Source organism: Poecilia reticulata, chromosome 8, assembly GCF_904066995.2.
Source record: "Poecilia reticulata chromosome 8, P_reticulata-male-v2, whole genome shotgun sequence".
In the NCBI taxonomy this organism is placed as follows: Eukaryota; Metazoa; Chordata; class Actinopteri; order Cyprinodontiformes; family Poeciliidae; genus Poecilia; species Poecilia reticulata.
Genome location: NC_088837.1, coordinates 12,514,020 through 12,533,230, shown reverse-complemented (window position 1 = coordinate 12,533,230; position 19,211 = coordinate 12,514,020). Strand labels below are relative to the sequence as shown.

Sequence of the window (19,211 nt, the reverse complement as noted above, 5' to 3'; positions counted from 1 at the left end):
TTTTATGGTTTTGACTTCTCTATCCTGCCACACAGTGGTCTTCTTTTACACTAAAACCACCACCAGCCTAACCCACAACAAAAGAGTCAGTAATTGTGAGTGTGAAAGTCTAGAGTCTTACAGTAAATGTGGGCACAGTTAGGAGAAATAGTAGGTGAGCAGTCGCCATGTGTCACCTATAGAGGAACAAAACCTAATCAGTTGTGCAAATGTCTGTCAACTTGCCAGACTCTCATTCAAGAGTATCGTAATGAACCGTCTGGAAATTGTTGCTATTTCAAAAGCTGGACGTTATATTGTTTTCACAAGCCATACTGAACCAAAATGACTAATAGGACGTCAGCTGAGATGCTCCTGTTGGTGAAGTTAATGATTACTACTACGCCACGCAAGAAGAAAAAGCATGTTGGTAATTTATTAACACTGGCAACTCAAGCTAGTTCACGTGCTCTCTTAAGTGGTTCTTCAGTTGTTATAAGTCTTAAAGCTGTTCAAACAAGACATGTCCGGCTGACGCTGAAATGTAAAAGACGTTGCTTGGGTGAAGGAAAAAAACAAAAAAACATTGCTTGCAAAGTGTAGGTAAGCTGGATGTTTACTTAAGCGGCAGCTTTGTGGTCAAAGGTTACATTTTCTTCACGAAGATGCTCCACAGGACACTGAGGTGTGAAACGTGTCATCCTGTGCGTTTGTAGGCGAAATGTCAGCGACGAGAAGCGCAAGAACACGGTTAACGTTTTGTATCAGCGTACGGTGGAGAGGGACCACTTAAGAATGGTCGCGAGCGAGATGTAAACCAAACGGTGCCACAAGTTAAAGCAAGTGGCGGAAACAGAGACCACTGTTCCAAGAAACGCAACCTAAGCACATCTACAGCGAGAGCAACCAGCCAGAGCCACAGTTTTTTTTTGTGTGTGTGTCCTTTTCTCAAATGAGCTACCTTTTTTTTAAACATAGTTTTTTACTCAATTTTAAAAGTTTAAGCAAGAACAGGAAACTTCTCAACACGCACCTGCTGCAGCAGACGTTGTAAATGTGTCACAACATTATCACAGGAAACAATAAAAGAACTGTGTCACAAGGCGCACTTACAGAAAAAATATTGTATAAGAGAAACAGATAAACAGAGGATGAACTGACGAATGTTGACGGAAACCAGATGAAACTCTGTGTACCGGCAGGCAGCTTTGAAGAAAAACACCCCAGTATCAAGTATCGTAATCTGCACAATTTGCAAGAAAACAGTGGAAACTGGGTGCTTTCAGAGGAGTAGGTAGTTTGGTTTGGATGGAACGAGTCTGGTTTCAGATTGTCTTATCTTACGCAGGTTCAAAAATACTTTAATACATAGCTTCCCCCACTTTCTGGTTACAATGCACCTGGCTTTTACAACAGAAACAGGATGTTGATATATATATTTATTAATATATCAAGGCACATGTCGCAGTAGTGCGACTATATTAGCAAAAGAACATGACTAAAATGCTGCTACACTTTGCTGCTTTGTACTCTTGGGCATGGTTGCCTCATCAGAATGAAAAAAAAAGTGTCTTTACTTTGTAGCCAAACAGCTGAACTGTTGTCTCCTCTAATTGGAAAGCATAAAATGTGATGAACGTGGGGGACGTCTTGGGTGTACTCCATCTGGAGATGGATGGTACATAATAGATTATGTGGAAGTTACAAATTTAGATAAAAAAAATTGAAGGTTTTGACTTTGAATCAAGGATTTTTTTTCTTGGTCATCACATTCTCATTCTCAGATTAACGGACGAATAATCTCACTTAGCGCGGGTGAGGTGCGTTTGCATGTCGAGCTAAACTGAATTTGAATTTCCGCTCTTTTGTACGTTGGAACATGAATGTACGTGACTCACGTAGACGTTCACTACAACCCTAACTTCAAACAAGTCGTCGTAGGTTTTCAGAAGATGTCACAAAGCACCTTCCTCCTTCACATTCATTCCAGGGATTTGCACCTCCAGCCTTATTGACATTTTATCTAACGGCATAAACAGTAATATCAGCTTTTGCCCACTCTTAGGGAATTTGCAAGTGGAAGTTCCCGCACTCGCCTTTCATGCTCAGACACTACAGTTTAGCTTTCGACACCCTGTGTCTCTAAATGTATAAACTTTCCGTCAATAATTACCCAGGCTTCAAAGAAGTTAGGGGACGTCATGTTAAACTACAAGAGGATCGGTGAAGACTAATTTCTCACTGGCCAGTTGCTTAGAGTACACGCTGTTGAAACTCACTGAAACCATAGCTGACTCAAGCCACTGCCTGTTTTTCTGGGCCATGCACCTGGCATGTCCAGCCACAAATGGTACACTTAATCAGGTTATACTATTTCATTTTGTTGAGTCAACAAGTTCTGGATGTATTTTATCACAATTTTACGTGCAATGAGGTGGGGGGGAGAAGCGTGGTTTTATGTCTTTAATTGAATTTTTAACAAATGGAACAGATTTGCGTCACCAAAATGGTTAGCAGGTATTCGGAGTGATGTGAAGTTAGTTTTCTGACGTAAACAAATGTAGGTCAGAGCTTTTAATTTTGGTCTCATCTTACAAGAACACATTTGTATTTTTACCTACATGATAAAAATATCTTTGTATTTTTACCTCTGTGACAGTAAAAAGGAGTCGTTGTTGTTGTTGTTGTTGTTGGCTCTTTATGGCAACAGTTCTGCTTCAGACGACTCCACAGCTTCTCTTTTTCCTCAAATGATGCTGGTTGTTCTCTAATGTTATCTATGAACCACTCAGACAATGCGTATGCATTATTAAATCCCACATTGACTTTTAGCTAATTAGGTGAGCTGTGAAGGGAATTTTTTGATGTGGATTTTATGTGGGGGCAGCAAAAGAAATGAAGCTGGATACAAATGCATGTCACACCTTTTTTTTTTTTTTTTGGTTTCCCACTTCACAGTTTAGTATTATTTTAACAAAACACCTTAAAGATTGTAGATGTAACGTGACAAACTTTAGAAAAGCGTAATTAAAACTTTTACAAGACACCTCAGGAGACAAGGAAATATTTCTGCACAACTCGACGCTGCCTGCAAGAAAACTGTCGATTCGCCTTCCGTGCGCAGCTCGGATCTGCGCTAGTTGCTCTTTAAAGATCAAACTGAAACATTGCATCAACACAGACTTTGAATTTTCTCCTCAATCACTCAAGGCGTTCCTCGTGAATGCGCTGGAATGCTTGGTGGAAACGGAAGCCGAAGAGCCCACGCAGCGACCACAAGAGGTCCCTGCAGCTCAGAGCTACTGGCAAGATGAGTGTCTGTGTGCGGTGAAGGTGAAGCGAGGTGACAGGGTTTGACATTTGAAATTTGGAAAGGTTGAAGGTCGACGGAACGCTTCATCCAAGCGGCACGTAGCTTCACCAAGACTCAAGAGTTTAAAGTCCAAACAGTTTTTACCTGCCCGCACTCTCCCACAGCAGCCTGTCCATACTGTACACACATGGTGTTATGTGTTTGCAGTGATAAAATGTTCCACACAAACGCGTTACTGTAGGTGTGCGTCGGTTTGACCTTTGCGCAACAGATCAGACCGGCACATTGCTCAATTTCAGGATTCCTAATCCAATAATCTACACCAGATGATCCCCTGACCGCACAGGTAAGACGGTAGTCTTTATTCTTTCTCTGGTAGGTGAAAACCCCCGCGGAGTTACTGTAAACCACTCCCGCTCCAGGGATAGGGCGTGCGTCAGGAGCGCAGGTGAGATTATTAGAATATCCAGCTCACACACACCGTCTCCTCAAGCAGATAGAGGTGGGAATAAAACACTGGGGTAAAGTTTAGGGAGCTCTAAAGAGCATAGGAGCGAGCTTTTGAGACCGGTCGGCCCAGAGGCGACAGAGAAGGCGGCACGGGAAGACGCAGTCTGGAAAAGTTACGGATGCAAACGGCACTTTTGAGATTTTCCTCTTTTTATTAAAACACTGCGAACAGAAGGGAAGAGATTATCTGCAGCCATGAAGAAAACTTCATATCCAGGTGAGCGATTTGAAGCAACACCACCTGTACCTTTAGTCTATTTGTAAAAATAAAATACCTAATGTTGGGGTTATTTAAGAGCCTGCAAAGTAAGTTTTTTTTTATCACTGCTTTTCTTCATATATACCCATTTATAAAAATCCCCGTTTTGCGAAAGGTCCCACGCTGCGTGGGATCTGTGGGTGTGTGTGTGTTTTTTTTAAATATATATCCATTTCTTGACTCCGCTCACAAAGTGGCATAAACAGGTTGTGACATCATGACAGAAAGCCTGGCTTTTTTTTCCATCCTGAAGAATGACATACTTTATGCTTCTGGGTCAAATCCATTCTGTTTGTTTTATGACTGAGTTTGACTCCTGTCACAGTTTTTTTTAAAGGCTCAAATGGACAGTTATGAATTTTTAAAAAATCAATCACTTATGCACTTATCAAACTAAGAAGAAGTATAAACATGTTTCATAGATGAAGCCAAAATAGCTCTATTTATAAAAAAAACAACAACATGCATTTCAACCTAAAATCATCAGTGAAGTCTGGTGGTGGTAGTTTCACAGTTTGTACATGTTTTTGCTGCGTTTGACTTAAAATGACCTGCCAATAACTGTAAAACTAAGAGTTTGATAGGAATCTTGCAAATGCGGTTTGAGCAACAAACAATAAGAGGAGAGTAAAGTTACTGTGTTTAACCGAATTAAAGTGTCAGCTGTTAAAACATTGTTTTGTCTTCAAGTGGAAAACCATCTCTGAATCGTTGTGGCGATCGTGTCATACTGGGCCAGTTTTGTTGTGTTTAACCCAGAATGACTGGCTATTTGTCTGTGAAGCAAAACTCTAGAAAGGAACAATTAAAGCAGAGCTAGACAAATATGTTTCATTTGTGAAGTTGAGATACCATTAACAACACTTTGAAATATTTTTAAAAAGAATATTACACAGTTCTACTGTGTTAAGCTCTTTTTACTACCACTTTTCTCCATGTTTTAGAATAAATCTCAAGTACTTTCAAGCATATCTTCACATGCGGTCTTTTTTTTATCTTCATCTCCTTCTGCTTTAGTCTTTCTCTACCAATACTAATCCTCCTTTCACTTTCTGCCGTTGCAGCCTGCTAGCTACATCTCTCATATCTCCCTTCACAGCTCAAAAGCCTTCCTCATCTTCCTCCTCTTCAGTTCTCCTTTCTCCAAGACGCAACGTGGGCCACAGCCTGCACAATGCCAGCTTTCCTGCCTCCTCTTCCCGAAGTCTTTAGGTGCGATGGAGCGTCTGACAGTTTTCCATTGGAGTCGAGCACATGTTGGGTCATGCTGCTTCGCCTCCTCCTCCTCCTGCTGCTGCTGCGTGTGTGTGTGTGCGTGTGTGTGTTTGTGTGCGAAAGAGAGTGAAATCTCTCTGACTAAAGTTGTCTCAGTCTTTGTTAGAGCTTCCTGCTTGGAGAATAGTCTAATAACAAAGTATGCATTTAATCTGTTGTGGGGATGTGCTGTGAAGGGCCCGTTCTCGACAGGAATCTGGGATGCAGAGGTGTGTCGTTCGCAGAGGGAGTCTGACTTGTGTGTGGCCATGTGTCTGTGTGTGTGTGTGTGTGTGTGTGTGTGTGTGTGTGTGTGTGTGTGCGTGTGTGTGTCAGTTTTGTAGGCAAATAAGGAAAGCTCTCACACTTAAGCTAATTTTAAAGATACCCTCTATTAGCACTATAATGAAACATGATGCTTAGGGGTTGTTGTGCTTTGTGTGCACATCAATGCTCTACCATGCAACCTCTTGTACTTGTGGAGCTGATCCGTGCATTGTACACCACCACTCCCTTAAGTTGCCTGGATCAATCAGTAACCTGTGTGAACGCAACAACACACAGAGTCATTATTTTTCCTAGCACACACGCCTCCTGGTTTGTTCTTTCATGTCCTGCACAGAAAAAGAAGCACACACACACACACGAATACACACACACGCTCCTTATCTACTCCTACCTGTGTGACACTCACTCCATGTTGCATTTTGGCTTTTAACCTGTTTATGCTGGAGGGCGAGCAAGGCTTTGATTCAAAGCCTGAAGCAATTGTTAAATGGTAACTTGAAAGTCGAGCTATAAACTGTGTTGAGACATATTTGCCCTGTCATCTAGCAGAGCATGCCGAGGATGGTCTAACCATCAATTTGAAAGCTACGAGGCTGTGGATAATAGACTAATAAGCTACTGGAACATGTGGACGTGTGTACGGTGCTGTGGTTTCATGTGAAATGCGGGTGTTTTCACTCTGCACAGGGTTACGCTTGGAAAAAGCTCATGAAAACCTCAGTGAACCTGTGGGAGTACCACCGAGTCACAGGAGTGGTGAAACAGGAAAATGTTGGGTGTTTTGGGTAGTAGATTAACCCAAAGCCTTTACAATTATAAATCTGATGATTAACAAATACATAAATAAAAAAAGCACAAAGTTTCCAAATTAATCACATGGAAAATATATCTAAAAAAACATACTGAATGCAACTATTTCATAAAAAAAACATGTAAAAGCTACAATTGTTATGATATTTACATTTAAAGACACACCTCAGTGCTTCATCATTTTAACCCAACGTTATTGAGAGACTTTGTGGAAGGTCCAACGAGTGCAGACCTCTAACCCGAACACTAACTCGGGCTCATCGGACAACCGCAAAGCTCCACATGAGCAACCACCTGTGTCACATTTAAAAAAGTTAATGGTTTGGACTTAAAAGGAAACTAAAGCAGTGAGAGAAAACCCACACAAAGATAATAATGGAAGATCTAACCACTGAATACCTGAAACTCTCGTATCCATTTTATTTCATGTGGTTCAAAAGACGTTTACATAGCAAAATAACCAAAAGGCATTTATCTCATTAGGTTTTCTTCGCCTTATCCTGCACCGTGCCTTATCTCAACCTCAACTATTTATCACAACACCCAAGATCTCGACCGCAAGTACTGAGAAGGTGTTCGAGAAGACGTTAAGGTAGTACAGGCACACAGATTTATGGCAGTATTAAATGGTAATATTAAATAATAGACTTTCTACTTCATGTTTTTCTTTGAAACGATAAAATTGATAAATATCCAAATCATGTTAGCATAATTAGCATAATTAGCAGTGAAAACAAAAGCAGAAATCTTCAGTGTTTGTCCGACTTGTTCATACAACCAAGCGTCACCTGCAGCATGAAGTTCCTCCGGCTGCAGGAGACCAACAATCTACGTCTATGCAGTTCCCCTCGTGTGGAGCCTGCTCTCAAGCGTCCACTCTGCTTTGTGTTTGTTATCTACAGTCAAGAATGGAGCTCTGTGATGCTGGCCGCTGCTTCTGGCGGGGGGGTCAGTTGATACAACAGGCGGCTAGTGTTGTCCTGCTCGCCCGAGGCCTGGAGAAAAGCCTGTAGAAAGATAACGGCAGACCCAGAGAGGTTCTGATGCATGTGGACCAGAGTCCAGATGCTTTTAGAGTAGATATGAATGTGTTTCAGTGTTTCAGATGTTGTAGCCACATGCGCTTTTATCTGATTAGTACTTGTTGAAACATTTCTTCATGGACAAATGGAAATCCTGTCGTGTTAAGCAGGGCCAAGAGCCACGGATCAGGCAGCAAATAGCAACTCAACTGTTTGGCAGGAACAGCCTTCTCCTGTCATGACAGGAGTAAATATTTGTATGTTCATAGAAATCAGTTGAAGTGTTAGCCGCTTCTGCTCTCTAGCATGGTGGAGTAACAAACATTTCATGAACAAGCTTCAAAATCCAGCCCGATAGCTGAAGCGCTAACCTTTGGTCATGTTTGGTTCTGCTTTTTTTCACACTTGGATACTTTATGCCTGATTACAAAAGTGTTTTAGCATTAAAGATAGCCTGAGTAAATACAGACTGCATGTTTTAAATGAGGACTTCATTTGTTGATGAAAAATCATTATACCCTGAAGCTAACAACTGCTTGTAAAGCCTTTGTGCACAAATTGCCATCAAACGTTTGCCAAAACTGCAAGTGAATCTTATTGGCCCGTTCTTCTTTGCAGAATTATTTTACTTCTGCACTATTGAAGGGTTTTCAAGCACAAACTGCCTGTTTAAAGTCACTCGAGATTTGACTAGGCCGCTTCAAAACCTTCATTTAACTTTTCGATAACACTTTATTTGAAGGGGGTGAATAAGACTGTCATGACAGTGTCATAAACATGACATAACACCTGTCATGAACATGAATAAGCCTTCATGAATATTTATGACTGCTGTCATAAAGCGTCATTCGGTAAATTACGACACTTTTAATACAAAGTTGACATTATTCAAAATGTCTTTGTTATGACAACTTGACATTAACCGTGAAATCATTACTGATATAAATTTGTTCTAAAAATATTACTGATTGCACTTTAAAAATTAGGTATCTTTATGTTATTAAAGGTAAAATTTAAACAGTAATGATTTCTTGGTTAATGTCAAGTTGTCATAACAAAGACATTTTGAATAATGTCAACTTTGTTATTCATGTTTATGAAAGTGCCATGACAGTCTTATTCACCCCCCCTTCAAATAAAGTGTTACCAACTTTTCTATGTCATTCAGAGACTATCTGCCGCATAACCCAAGTGTGCTTGGCTGAACATTCATCTTCAGGATTTTCCGGTAGAAAGCCGAAGTTAAGGTTTCATTGATTATTAATGTCATCCAGGTCCTGAAGCAGAAAAGCAGCCCAAGATCATCATACTACCACCACTATGTTTAACTGTAGGTATCATGTTCTCTGTCTGAAAAATGGTTTTAGTTTTATGTCAGATGGAAAAAGCACACCTTCCAAAGAGTCAACAGAATATTTAGACTTTTGTAACCTCCTGGATAAGTTGTTGATGCTCTCTTAAAGTGATTTTGGTAGGTTGGTCACTCCTGAAATGTTTTTCCCGTTGGTTTGCTGGAGCTCTAGAAATTGCCTTGAAACCCCTAACCCCTAATTTATTTTGTGGGTTTTTTTCTGAGCCTATTGTGTTGCTTTTTCAGGTCTTTAAGTCTCATTCATGCTGTCAGGCAAGTTCTGCTTGGGGGAGTTCTGGATTTCACAGATCTGGTTGTAATCAGAACCAAGCTGCCCAAAAATGCGACTGATCACAGTTAATTCAGGCAATTACATGTTCACATGGGTCCCGGCTGGTTTTGTATCAGATCATCAATTGAAATCGGCTTTGTGTACTCAAGTTATTGCTGTTTATGTCATGATATGAATCACAAAAGCAAAGGGAGAAAAAAGAAATATGCAACTAATCTGTACGATTACTTTCATGACACTTTAAGTTTAGAGAAAACTCAGATTAATAAATCGCTTCTTTGTGCACACCCTTACAGTGTGCAAACAGACTCTGCATCAGACAGTAGATCAGGCTCATGATGTTGCACGCTTCAGTGTTAAGATGGAATGACAATGTTTGTTTAGCTGCTGCTTCTTAAATCCTCCATCCAAACATGGAAATCTGTGCAAACGTGCAAATTCTAAGGCCTTTCTCAAAACCTGGGGTTGGCCTGGAGAGTTTAAATGCACTCCCTTGTTCAGTTGCTCACCTACGACTTACAGTAAGCGCATACTTCTCAGGGGAGGTCAAATCTCATAAAGCTCTAGGAGCTATTTGACTGCCTCTCCTGGGTTTTAACAGCTTTACCTGATCCTTATCTAAAACAGTCACATTGTTTTATAGACTGCAGCTGCATCCTGGTTAATTCCTCTCACAGACACTTCATTTGGCAGACCTGAATGCGCGTTGTGCCGAGAACAGACAGATTTTGTGTGTTTGGTGGAGTGGTGCCGGTTTTCAGCGAGGTGGAAGTAGGAAGAGGTGTTGTCCATCTGTCGCCACGGCGCCAGGACTCGGGAGGAGCGCGGTTTCGAGGGTCAAAGTCGACGTCTTGCCTAAACTGCTCTGCATGAGTCGGCTGCTGTGTGGGTGTGAAGGTGTGTTCTTCTTGCCTTACCTTGACGTTGGCCCTGCTGCGAAAAAAACTCGAGGTCTTATCTGGGCCGTAAAAAAAAAAAAAAAGCAGCTATCTTGAAAAATTACCTCTTTGCCTTTTCATCTCCTGTCTCTCTTTTCATTCTTTCACTCGCCTTGTTTTTTTCCACAAATGCTCCCCCTCGTTCACGCCGCGCAGTTTTGAAACGTTGTTTGCAGCGTACCCTGAACGTGTGTAATGAGGGCAATAAAAACACAATGGAGGACGACTGAAAAGCAGGATACATGCTTAGTGACATTTAACCTTTTTTGCATGCACAGGTTTAACTTGACAAATTATGATTGCAAGAAAATTGTCCACACCTAAAATTGTATAGAAATCCTGAGCCGCTCTGCAGGCAAACCACCCTGGTGGGTTAGATTGAGAGGAAATGTTTTTCTTTTAACCTACTCCTTGACAACCTTGACTAATTCCCCATTTCTTAGGATTTTGCTTTCATTGACTGAGAGTTTTGAATGTATTTATTTATTTTGGAGCTCTGAAATCCTTCTGTATTTCTTTGTAAGCATATAAATCCCAGCTAAAATCAATGGATTAGGCAGAGTTGTCAGTAATTTGACATAATAGGGAGTTTTAACCACTTGTTCCAGTTATAAACATGATTTGTCCCTATTCTTAAACTGAAAACCAATGAAAACAAATAAAAAAATACTAAGATTAAAAAGGTATAAAGAAACTTGAAGAGTCAGAAGGTTTGCTGAAATGTACCTTAAATAAATTGCAAATGCACTAAACAAAACAGATCATGCACAATGATGAATTAATTAGGATAAAATTAGCCACCTTGTTCTCGCTATACTTTTTAAAAAAGACCAACACAGTGGCAAAACTTTAAGTTATCCAGCAGATACATCGTTGACTTACAAATGCACTAATCCAAGTTTAATTTTTATTTAATCCACAAATGACCAAAAAGGAAATGAAATATGTATAGAGTGGAAATCAATGCAAACAACCCCTCACTAACAATCATTAAAATATTCTTCAGCAAGTTAAAGTCACTCTGAACCGTAAAACTGGTTCTTAAGCTCCAATTTATGATCGTCTTGAGTCTTTGTGGTCCCTGGATTCATGGACATCACAATTAATCTTCTTTCATTCAAGTGCCACAGTCAAGTTGAAACTTGGATACAATTTGTTCTTCTGGCAGGACGATGATCTTAAACACACTCGAGAACTGGTTTTAACTTCTGTCGTTTGTTTCTGTAATGGCCTTCTCAAAGCCGTGATCTAAGATCTGTGGATTTTCTGGCCTCAGTTACTTTTAATCCAGCCATGCCTGTATGGATTTTAGATAAATTTAATCCTATGGACCAATTTTTTTGTCTCTTACACCATCATTAAAGTTCAACTGTCTGTAAACGTCCAACATTAGTATGACAAAGATCTCCATGATACGTGTTTGTAAACTTCTCAGTGTTAGACAGTAAAGAGTCTGTTGAAGGCTGTAGGCAGAAAGAGATAATTGACTTAAATGAATGCCTGTCATCATACATGAAATATCTCTCTAGGTTTTGAAAGAATCATTGTAGCTTTACGTCAGCAACGTCTGCAACAAGCTCCACTGATTTATGTGTTAATCGAAACGCTGCCTCACTCTGAAGGGAAGGGCGTTCCCTTAACGAGGTCACGGGAGAAAAAAGGGGAGGGAATAAAAGAGGGAAGATACTTCACCTCCTGTCTTCCTGCTCAAACACGGGCCGCGTGGCCTCCTTGAGCAAACACAAAAATCTCAGCAGGTTGTGAAAAGGCACTGCATGCTTTAAAGTTTTGTAAGCTATTCTGTCCTTTTTCACACATGTAGAAGAACAGACCCCCCCCCCTTCAGGGAGTATAAGGCTTTATGTCCCTCTATTCACAAGGACATGTTTAGAATATAAAGTAGTTTTTATATTTCAAACTTGCAAACTGTAGTATAGACTCCTGCTATTTCTTTCTCTTGTCATTTGACTCTAATAACCAATCAGTTGATGCATTTGGGCATGCATGGTCCTGCACTGAAGTAGTCATGGCAACACACACAATCATAAGTTGGTATTTCTACCCATATTAGGACTTTGCATTGGCTTCCATTAGTTTTAGTGATTGCATTTATGCCAAATCCAGACATTTTCAGTAACCTTAACCATTTCTAGTCTATTCCTGACCCTAAACAAATCTTAAGCATCACAAATTACATCAATCAGCTGAGTCTTGGTGCAAACACGGAGGCATTTTATGACTTGTATCATCCCTGAGAAGTGCAAATTATCTCTCAGTGTTAACACAAGTAAGTGTGTTGACCTCTGCTGCACGTAACTCTCTCATGAGAAAAGTATGACAAAAGAAGACTACAAAGCCTTCCGGAGGAAGTATGGCTGTTGTTTCTGTGTGTGTCTGAGGCCTCGGACAAGACTGAGCAGGAGAAATAAGTTAATGCTATAGAGAGTCATACTTTTCAACCAACACGTTGCAGATGTTACTCCTGTGGCTTTAATTTAGACCCAATGAATTAGGTAGTGCATGTTTGCTTTACTGTCATGTGAAAACCACAGATAATGTTGTACAGTTACAGCGCTTCCACCTATAAAGGTGTTGCTACTACTCTTTCTTCTGCATGTTTATTTGTTGCAGTGCTTAACTTGAGCAGTTTGAGTCAGTGTATGTTCAAGAAGGGCGTATACCTACGAGCCTGTTTATTTTTATTTTCTTTTCAGTCTTTCTTCTCCCGTAGTAGACTTTATAGGTACAGACATGTTTTTAGCTGCAAGGCTTGACAGATTGGATGGACCACCTCTATATGCCGTTCATACTCTGAAATACAAGTTGCACAATTATAACACATGGGATTACTGCTTATCTAAAAAGTGGAGCATGCACTTGAGTCCATTTTTTTGTAGAAAAGCCTTTTTTGACAGCTGCAACTGCCAGTTTGATTTCTGGATGCCTACCAGCGTTGCACACATAAACAATGTTGCCTATTCTTCTATTCTCCTGTCCAAAAGAGGTGAAAATCACTCAGACTGAGTGAAGAGGGTTGGTTTTTAAGTCCAGCAACAAATTCTACATTAGATTTAAATTTTGACTTTGATTCTCAGGTTTTTTCCAATCTACAAGATTTTTTTCTTTCACAAGTTTGTTCACCCATATAAGACAACCTTACAGTTAGTAATATGAGCCTAAATAAAATGAATAGACAGGTTTTCTCTGCATCTGATTGTGAATTTGTTGCTTAACATTTCTCAAAGTTAGCCACAGATGAAGCATGTTTTCAGAACTTATATGATTATAACAGTGAGCACAAGTTATAGTAGCATAACTTAATATGTTATACAACACTTACATTGTACTCCATGAAATATAAAAAGAAACCATTCAAGAAGAAGGAATTTGGTAAAAATGTTACTTATCTACCGAGCAACTGATCATAACATATAAAAATAAATAACATGATTAGATTATGGCAAATGGAACCATTTTTCAGATTAATTTTTGAATTGAAAATTATTACTCATAATAGGTGATGCATGTTAAAACAGGGCAAAGTACTCAAAGTGGCCATAAAGGCTCAAGCAGATATAAAAATAACATTAGAATAACGAAGTTTCTGTATGAATAGAAAGTCTCACTTTAGCATAACTGCAGGTGCATGTCTGGGTCTGGAGTATTTTTGGTTATTAAGGCTCAGTGTTATTGTTCATTGAAGTTTCTTGCCATGGGTAGAGTAGCCAGAAATTTTACTCAAGCAAGAGTAGTGATACCTGACAGTACATTTTGATATCTGCAGGCGATTTTTCTCACTTGTAACTTTAAAATTCAACTTCTGAGTAAAAATTGAATTCGGTGTCAGTTAGTTTTTTGCACTTGATACAATTATTATCATTCATAGCTATCAGCATAAAAGGTACAGATGCAGAAGCTTGGATAGAGTGCACACTTTGTTAGTGTCATTAGTTTAACAAAATCCTCATCCTTAGGTCCCTAACAAGCTGCTTTATTCACATCTTCCAGTCACAGTAATCCATGACACACTCAACTCCTCCACCTCAGTGAAGCCATCTTCGCTTGTTATGAAACCTGGTGGGAAACAGAGCTTGCTGGTCTGATGAGCAGAGACTGAATATCACCATCTGCTGAGTTGTGGTACAAGAACGATTTCTGCGAAACTCAAAACAGGATGGGATGGCTGACTCATCAGCCAGAAGATGAACTTAGTTTATCTAAGCAGCAGTCGGTACTGAAGGGACAGGAAGCAGTGAAGAGTGACAGCAACCTGAAACATCTTTTTAGCATGTTATCTTCTGTTCTTGGAACAACAGAGTGAAGCACGCCACAGATTTATGTCTCATGTTTGCACTCAAGACTGAAACACTGACATTGGTGTCAAAGCCCATTTTAGTATCATCGAGCAATCAAACTGAAACAAAAAACTCAATCTGAGTTCACTTTTAAAACAAGCACATATTCTACAGGAATGATGTGCATCAAGGGTGTTTGCCAATTCCTAGTTTTAGCCAGACGTCCTTCAGTGCTGCAAACTATGCAGTTGATAAATATCAGCTTTTTGATCAAATCTGACTCACAAACATCCTCTGAAGCTAAAGTGTTCCTCTGAAGCTCACACTTTTTAAAAATGTGCCATGTTCAAGTCACTAAAGAAATAGTCGGGTAGTTAGCAGCGTCAGGGTAGACAAAATCTATCGTTTAGAAATGTAGAAATGTGTGCTTGAAGGAGGGGCTTAGAGGAACGGATTATCAAGCTCAGGGTTTCTTTGAACAAAAAATGTACCTGACAAGGTAACCTGAGCTGTACACTTCAGGTTTTCCGTCTAATGTTACTCCAGTTACCTATCTTGTTTTTACAGGGCCTCAGTAGCGCCCTCTGTAGAGTTTATCTTGTAACCAATGGGCTGCCAGCTCGAACCCCCTCTCTGTCCATCTTTTCCTTGGATTCTCACTGTAAATTTTATTAACTTGTCCTGCTTGTCTTTTTCTTTTCAGTGCGATCAGCCAGCGCTCGAACAAGAAGAACAGAAAGAGAAATCACTAGCCCCAGTAAGTAGATTACACTTCTTCTTTTGTTTTGTTTTGGAGTTTTTTCACATTTATCATACATAACTCCATTTCCATATTTCTCTTATGTACATGCTCATTGATCACACAGGTGTTTAGACTTCGTGGAAGTTTTACATCCTAAAAATAAAATAGGGATTGTATTTATTTTGTTATGATCAGTTAAGTGTGACATTAAATCAGATGATCAGATGCACAAAAAAATTTAACAAACTTATATCTTACAATAAACCAAGACGGCTTTCAGTTCCTCTGGAGTTTTAGGTTGTTTTCATGTCTTTTGTCTGAACAGTCCTGGCTGTCTCTGTTTTAAATGTCAGAGTAGTTGCTGCTCTTACACTCTGCATCAATCTTTCTGTTTCTTCGTCAACATAAATGAATGACAGACCTAGGTGTCACTTCCTACACAGGAACAAGTGGTGGCGGAAATTACTTGTTGTTACACAACTTGAAGTTAGTGCAGTCGTTAGCCACTTATTTATAATGCACATTTGGTTTCAAGTGTACAGAAATGAGTTTTGATGACCTCCACTGCCGAGGGCAGACTCCTTCCTGTCCAGATAACAGCTGATAGTTGAAGGAGCAGCAGGGAACTGATGCACTGATAAAGGCAAAAGTCAGAGACCAGACAACATTCTTGTTACTTTGGAACTAACTTAAGTTTGATTTATTTTATTTCTAAATGTTTTTTGCTTGTACTGTGTTGTGTGTTGTTGACGCAGCGCAGATTTAAAAGAAACTTTAGTGCTAAACGCACAAACAAGAGAACACAACTATCATATTTACATCAGAGCATTCAGCTGCTGGTTTAACTGTCCTGCAGGTAATCTAAGATGTAGAGTGCAAAAAAAAAAAAGGAAAATTATCTCGCCATGTGATTTTCAGGTGTGCTTTTGTCAGAGGACTTTCACAATATTAGAAGCCTGCAAGCTGAATCTTGCAGCTGAGGGCTCTGTGAGTTGTTTGCAGCATGTGTGACAGCAGCCCTCACAAAAGCTGAATTGTAAAATGACCCTCACGATGTACCACAGAGGGAAAAAGACAAAGGATAAGGGTAAAAACAGGGTAACTGATTCTGGTGGTTGTGTATGTTGTGTTGCATTTATTCTTTTTTTAGCATATCATTAAAAAATAGTGAGAGATATCAATTGTTTGCACAATTTGACTGTGGCACAAGCACTCACAGAAAAAAAAGTAATTTGCAACAAGAATAAGTTTTCTTTTGCTTTTTGGTGTGTCTTTTTTTTTTTTTTTTAGCATGGAGCACAATGTGTAAAGGGCGACTAATGACTGTGAATCTCGTATCTGATTTAAAACCTTTGAGCAAACACCAGGTGCATAAATATCTCTTAAGTTCCTAATTGTTCTGACATGTTTCCTAGAAAAAGTTCAGTTCTTTTGCAAAGAGGGCTACTTCAGCTGTCTTTGCCTTTCGGCTGACTATGGGTCAGAGAGTGATAAGGGGTCGGGAGCAAACAAATGGGGTTTTCTCAATTGCTTAAGAGCCATTTCTGGTTGAGATTATTTCAAAGTTTTATGTGTTTGAAAGTACATAAATGTGCATGCCTTACCCCGACATGACTGAAGTAAATTTGCTTTAGCACACATGTATGCACAACCTTACACACAAGTTACTAGAAAGTGCTTAGAGCCGTGGATAAAGCCGTCACTGTCAGCAGGCTTCCCTGACGTAGGGACATTTACCACTATCCGTGTGTGTGTGTGTTTCTGTGGGATCTCTGGCATGGTTTAGGGAGATGCCCGTATGCAAAGCATGCGCTAGCGCAGCAGAGTTACAAGCCCACAAGCATGTTGTTGTTAATATTCATAACTGTAGTCACAAACAGAGTAAATACACATGCAGCCCTGCCCAATAGCTGTGATGATAACTCTCATCTCGGAGTCAGTAGATCATGATAAGTCGAACATAAACTCAAGACTTTATGGGAAGACTGAATCAAATGTTTTATTTGAAAACGGAGGGTTCTGATTGAATTGAAACGTTTCATTTATAGCAGAACAAAGGCAGATAAAACTGTGTAAACCTGCATGCTGATGGAGGTTGCTTTCAAAAAGTGATTAAAATTTGAATTGGAAAAACAGGAAGAAAGGAGATTTTTCAGTTGAAACAATAAGCCTAGTGTTGTGATCTCCACATTTAGATGACATGCCAACACTGTGCTGCCATATAGTCCATAATTTACAGTACTGTGTCTTGAGTCATCCCTCATTTCCTCATAATTTGCTTCCGAGGAGCCAGACCTCCTCCTGCTCTTTTAGTGTTCTTGAGCAATGTTTCCTCCATTTTCTTTTTCCTTTCTTCACTTGTTTTTCTGCTTTTCATTCCATTACTTGACCTATTTCGGAGGAATGTTTAGTTGGTTGTTAGGGCACTTAACCCTGACCAATAAATCATTCAAACAAAGAAAGGCTCCTGAACTGCATGTCTACACAAAGCAGACAACTTAACGCACTGTTGGGTCTCTGACTTGGGTTTCATTGGCATGCAAATGTACACCGCTTAAAGTAAACAACTCACTACCATCACCTTTCTGTGCATCTCTCAGCAACCTCAGGCAGTTTCAGTTGTTAAATTAAAAATAACTGTGTCATGAGCATTGCAACATAAAAATACAGCACATAAATTTGCAGACATTTGTACAAGTGATACTCAAATATCACATTTATTAATTGTTCCTAAACTGCTACGCTATGCAGAAGCTCCGTATGCACTGATGAAGATGATAAAGATGGCTCCAACATCTGACAGTATGACTTGTTAAGTGGGAGCTCCTGTAGACTGAACACTGAGGACTAAACATTCAGCCCAAGATGGTCAGTTGATTTTTAGACATGGAAAAGATATAAGACTGTGAAAGAATGCCGAAAGTAATTTACCCGCTCCAGGTAGTGACGCCGACCTGTCACAAAGACATGGTCTATTACTCTTGCTTCTATAAAAAGAAAATTGCAAAGATCATACAACCTCAAATTTGAATTTGGCACCAACTAGGGTACTTTCCAAAAAACATTTCACAGAAAAACTTGGCACATGGTTGATGATCAGCTGAGAGACAAGGAACCTCTCAGATCCTCTTTTTACCTGTTCCCCCCCCCTATGTCTTAAATCTTGATTCATGTTTTTTTTTTTTTGCCTTGTTGAGCTGAGCTTCCCAAAGCAGATACAAAAAGTAAATCAGAAAGTGGGTCAGTACAAGTCCAAATGAAAACTGAAAGTCCTTCATGAAGCTTGGAGAATTATTAATCAAGATGACGTTACAGTGATTACAGTGACTTGTAATCACTGTAACGATTACAAGTCTGGTGCTGCAGAAGAAATATTAAGACTGTGTCCTTTTGCATCATCACAATTCCATACTTTGACCATTTGAGGGTGCTAATGTACCTTATTACTATTTTTCATAAAGCAGGTCATTGAAGTTAGCTTTCTGATTCTGAACATATCATGGAAGGCAAGTGGGTATTCAAAATAACCATAGAAACACACTAAAACCTCCAAATGTTTTTGTTTATTTGTATTTTATTGCAGCTATTTGTGCAGGGGAGTCATACTGAGACACTGTCTCAGTTTCAAGAACAACCTGTTTTAATTAACTATGCAAAACAGAAATTTGGTTAAAGTCGTATTGATTCAAGACATGAGGCTAAACTATAAAAGAAAAACATAAAATATTAGCAATAAAACATTAAGAGCAGGAACAGTCATTCAGAGATCAGGTCCTGCAGTCGTTTGCTTGAAGTAGAAGGAGGAATGGAAATGAAAAAAAAAGCCATTTTCCCCAAGTTTTGCATGTACTGAAGGGATGCTGAGTGTAATAGTATTTTTTCTTTTTATGTGACAAATAGGAAGTTAGATGCATTAGTAGTAAGCCAGTAAGAGATTTATAAATTAAAGTTATCCAGTGCAGCAGTCCACACGTGAACAGTGAAGGTCAGTTAACCATAAAGTATTAATTGTGATGGTGAGTAAATGGTTTACATTTTGTGATGAATCCATCATAAAAACCACCCAACATCATATGGTGGTTGTTGACATGCTAGTTTATTGTTTTAACCTATATAAATGCAACAAGTTTTTATAAGCAGTGTCTTGCGAAACTATTT

The 19,211-nt window shown here is 39.5% G+C and overlaps 1 protein-coding gene across 1 annotated transcript in view; it reads left to right on the top strand.

The window, feature by feature from the left end:
- Positions 1–3,781: 3,781 nt before the first annotated feature.
- The window catches only part of LOC103469330 (septin-9-like), an 89,261-nt gene continuing 73,831 nt past the window's right edge, over positions 3,782–19,211 (top strand). Inside the window, exons 1-2 of the mRNA XM_081609931.1 lie at positions 3,782–4,019; positions 15,015–15,068. Of these exons, the coding sequence (XP_081466057.1) occupies positions 3,998–4,019; positions 15,015–15,068 (76 nt within the window). The 5' untranslated portion in view covers positions 3,782–3,997. The remainder of the gene's footprint in view (positions 4,020–15,014; positions 15,069–19,211) is intronic.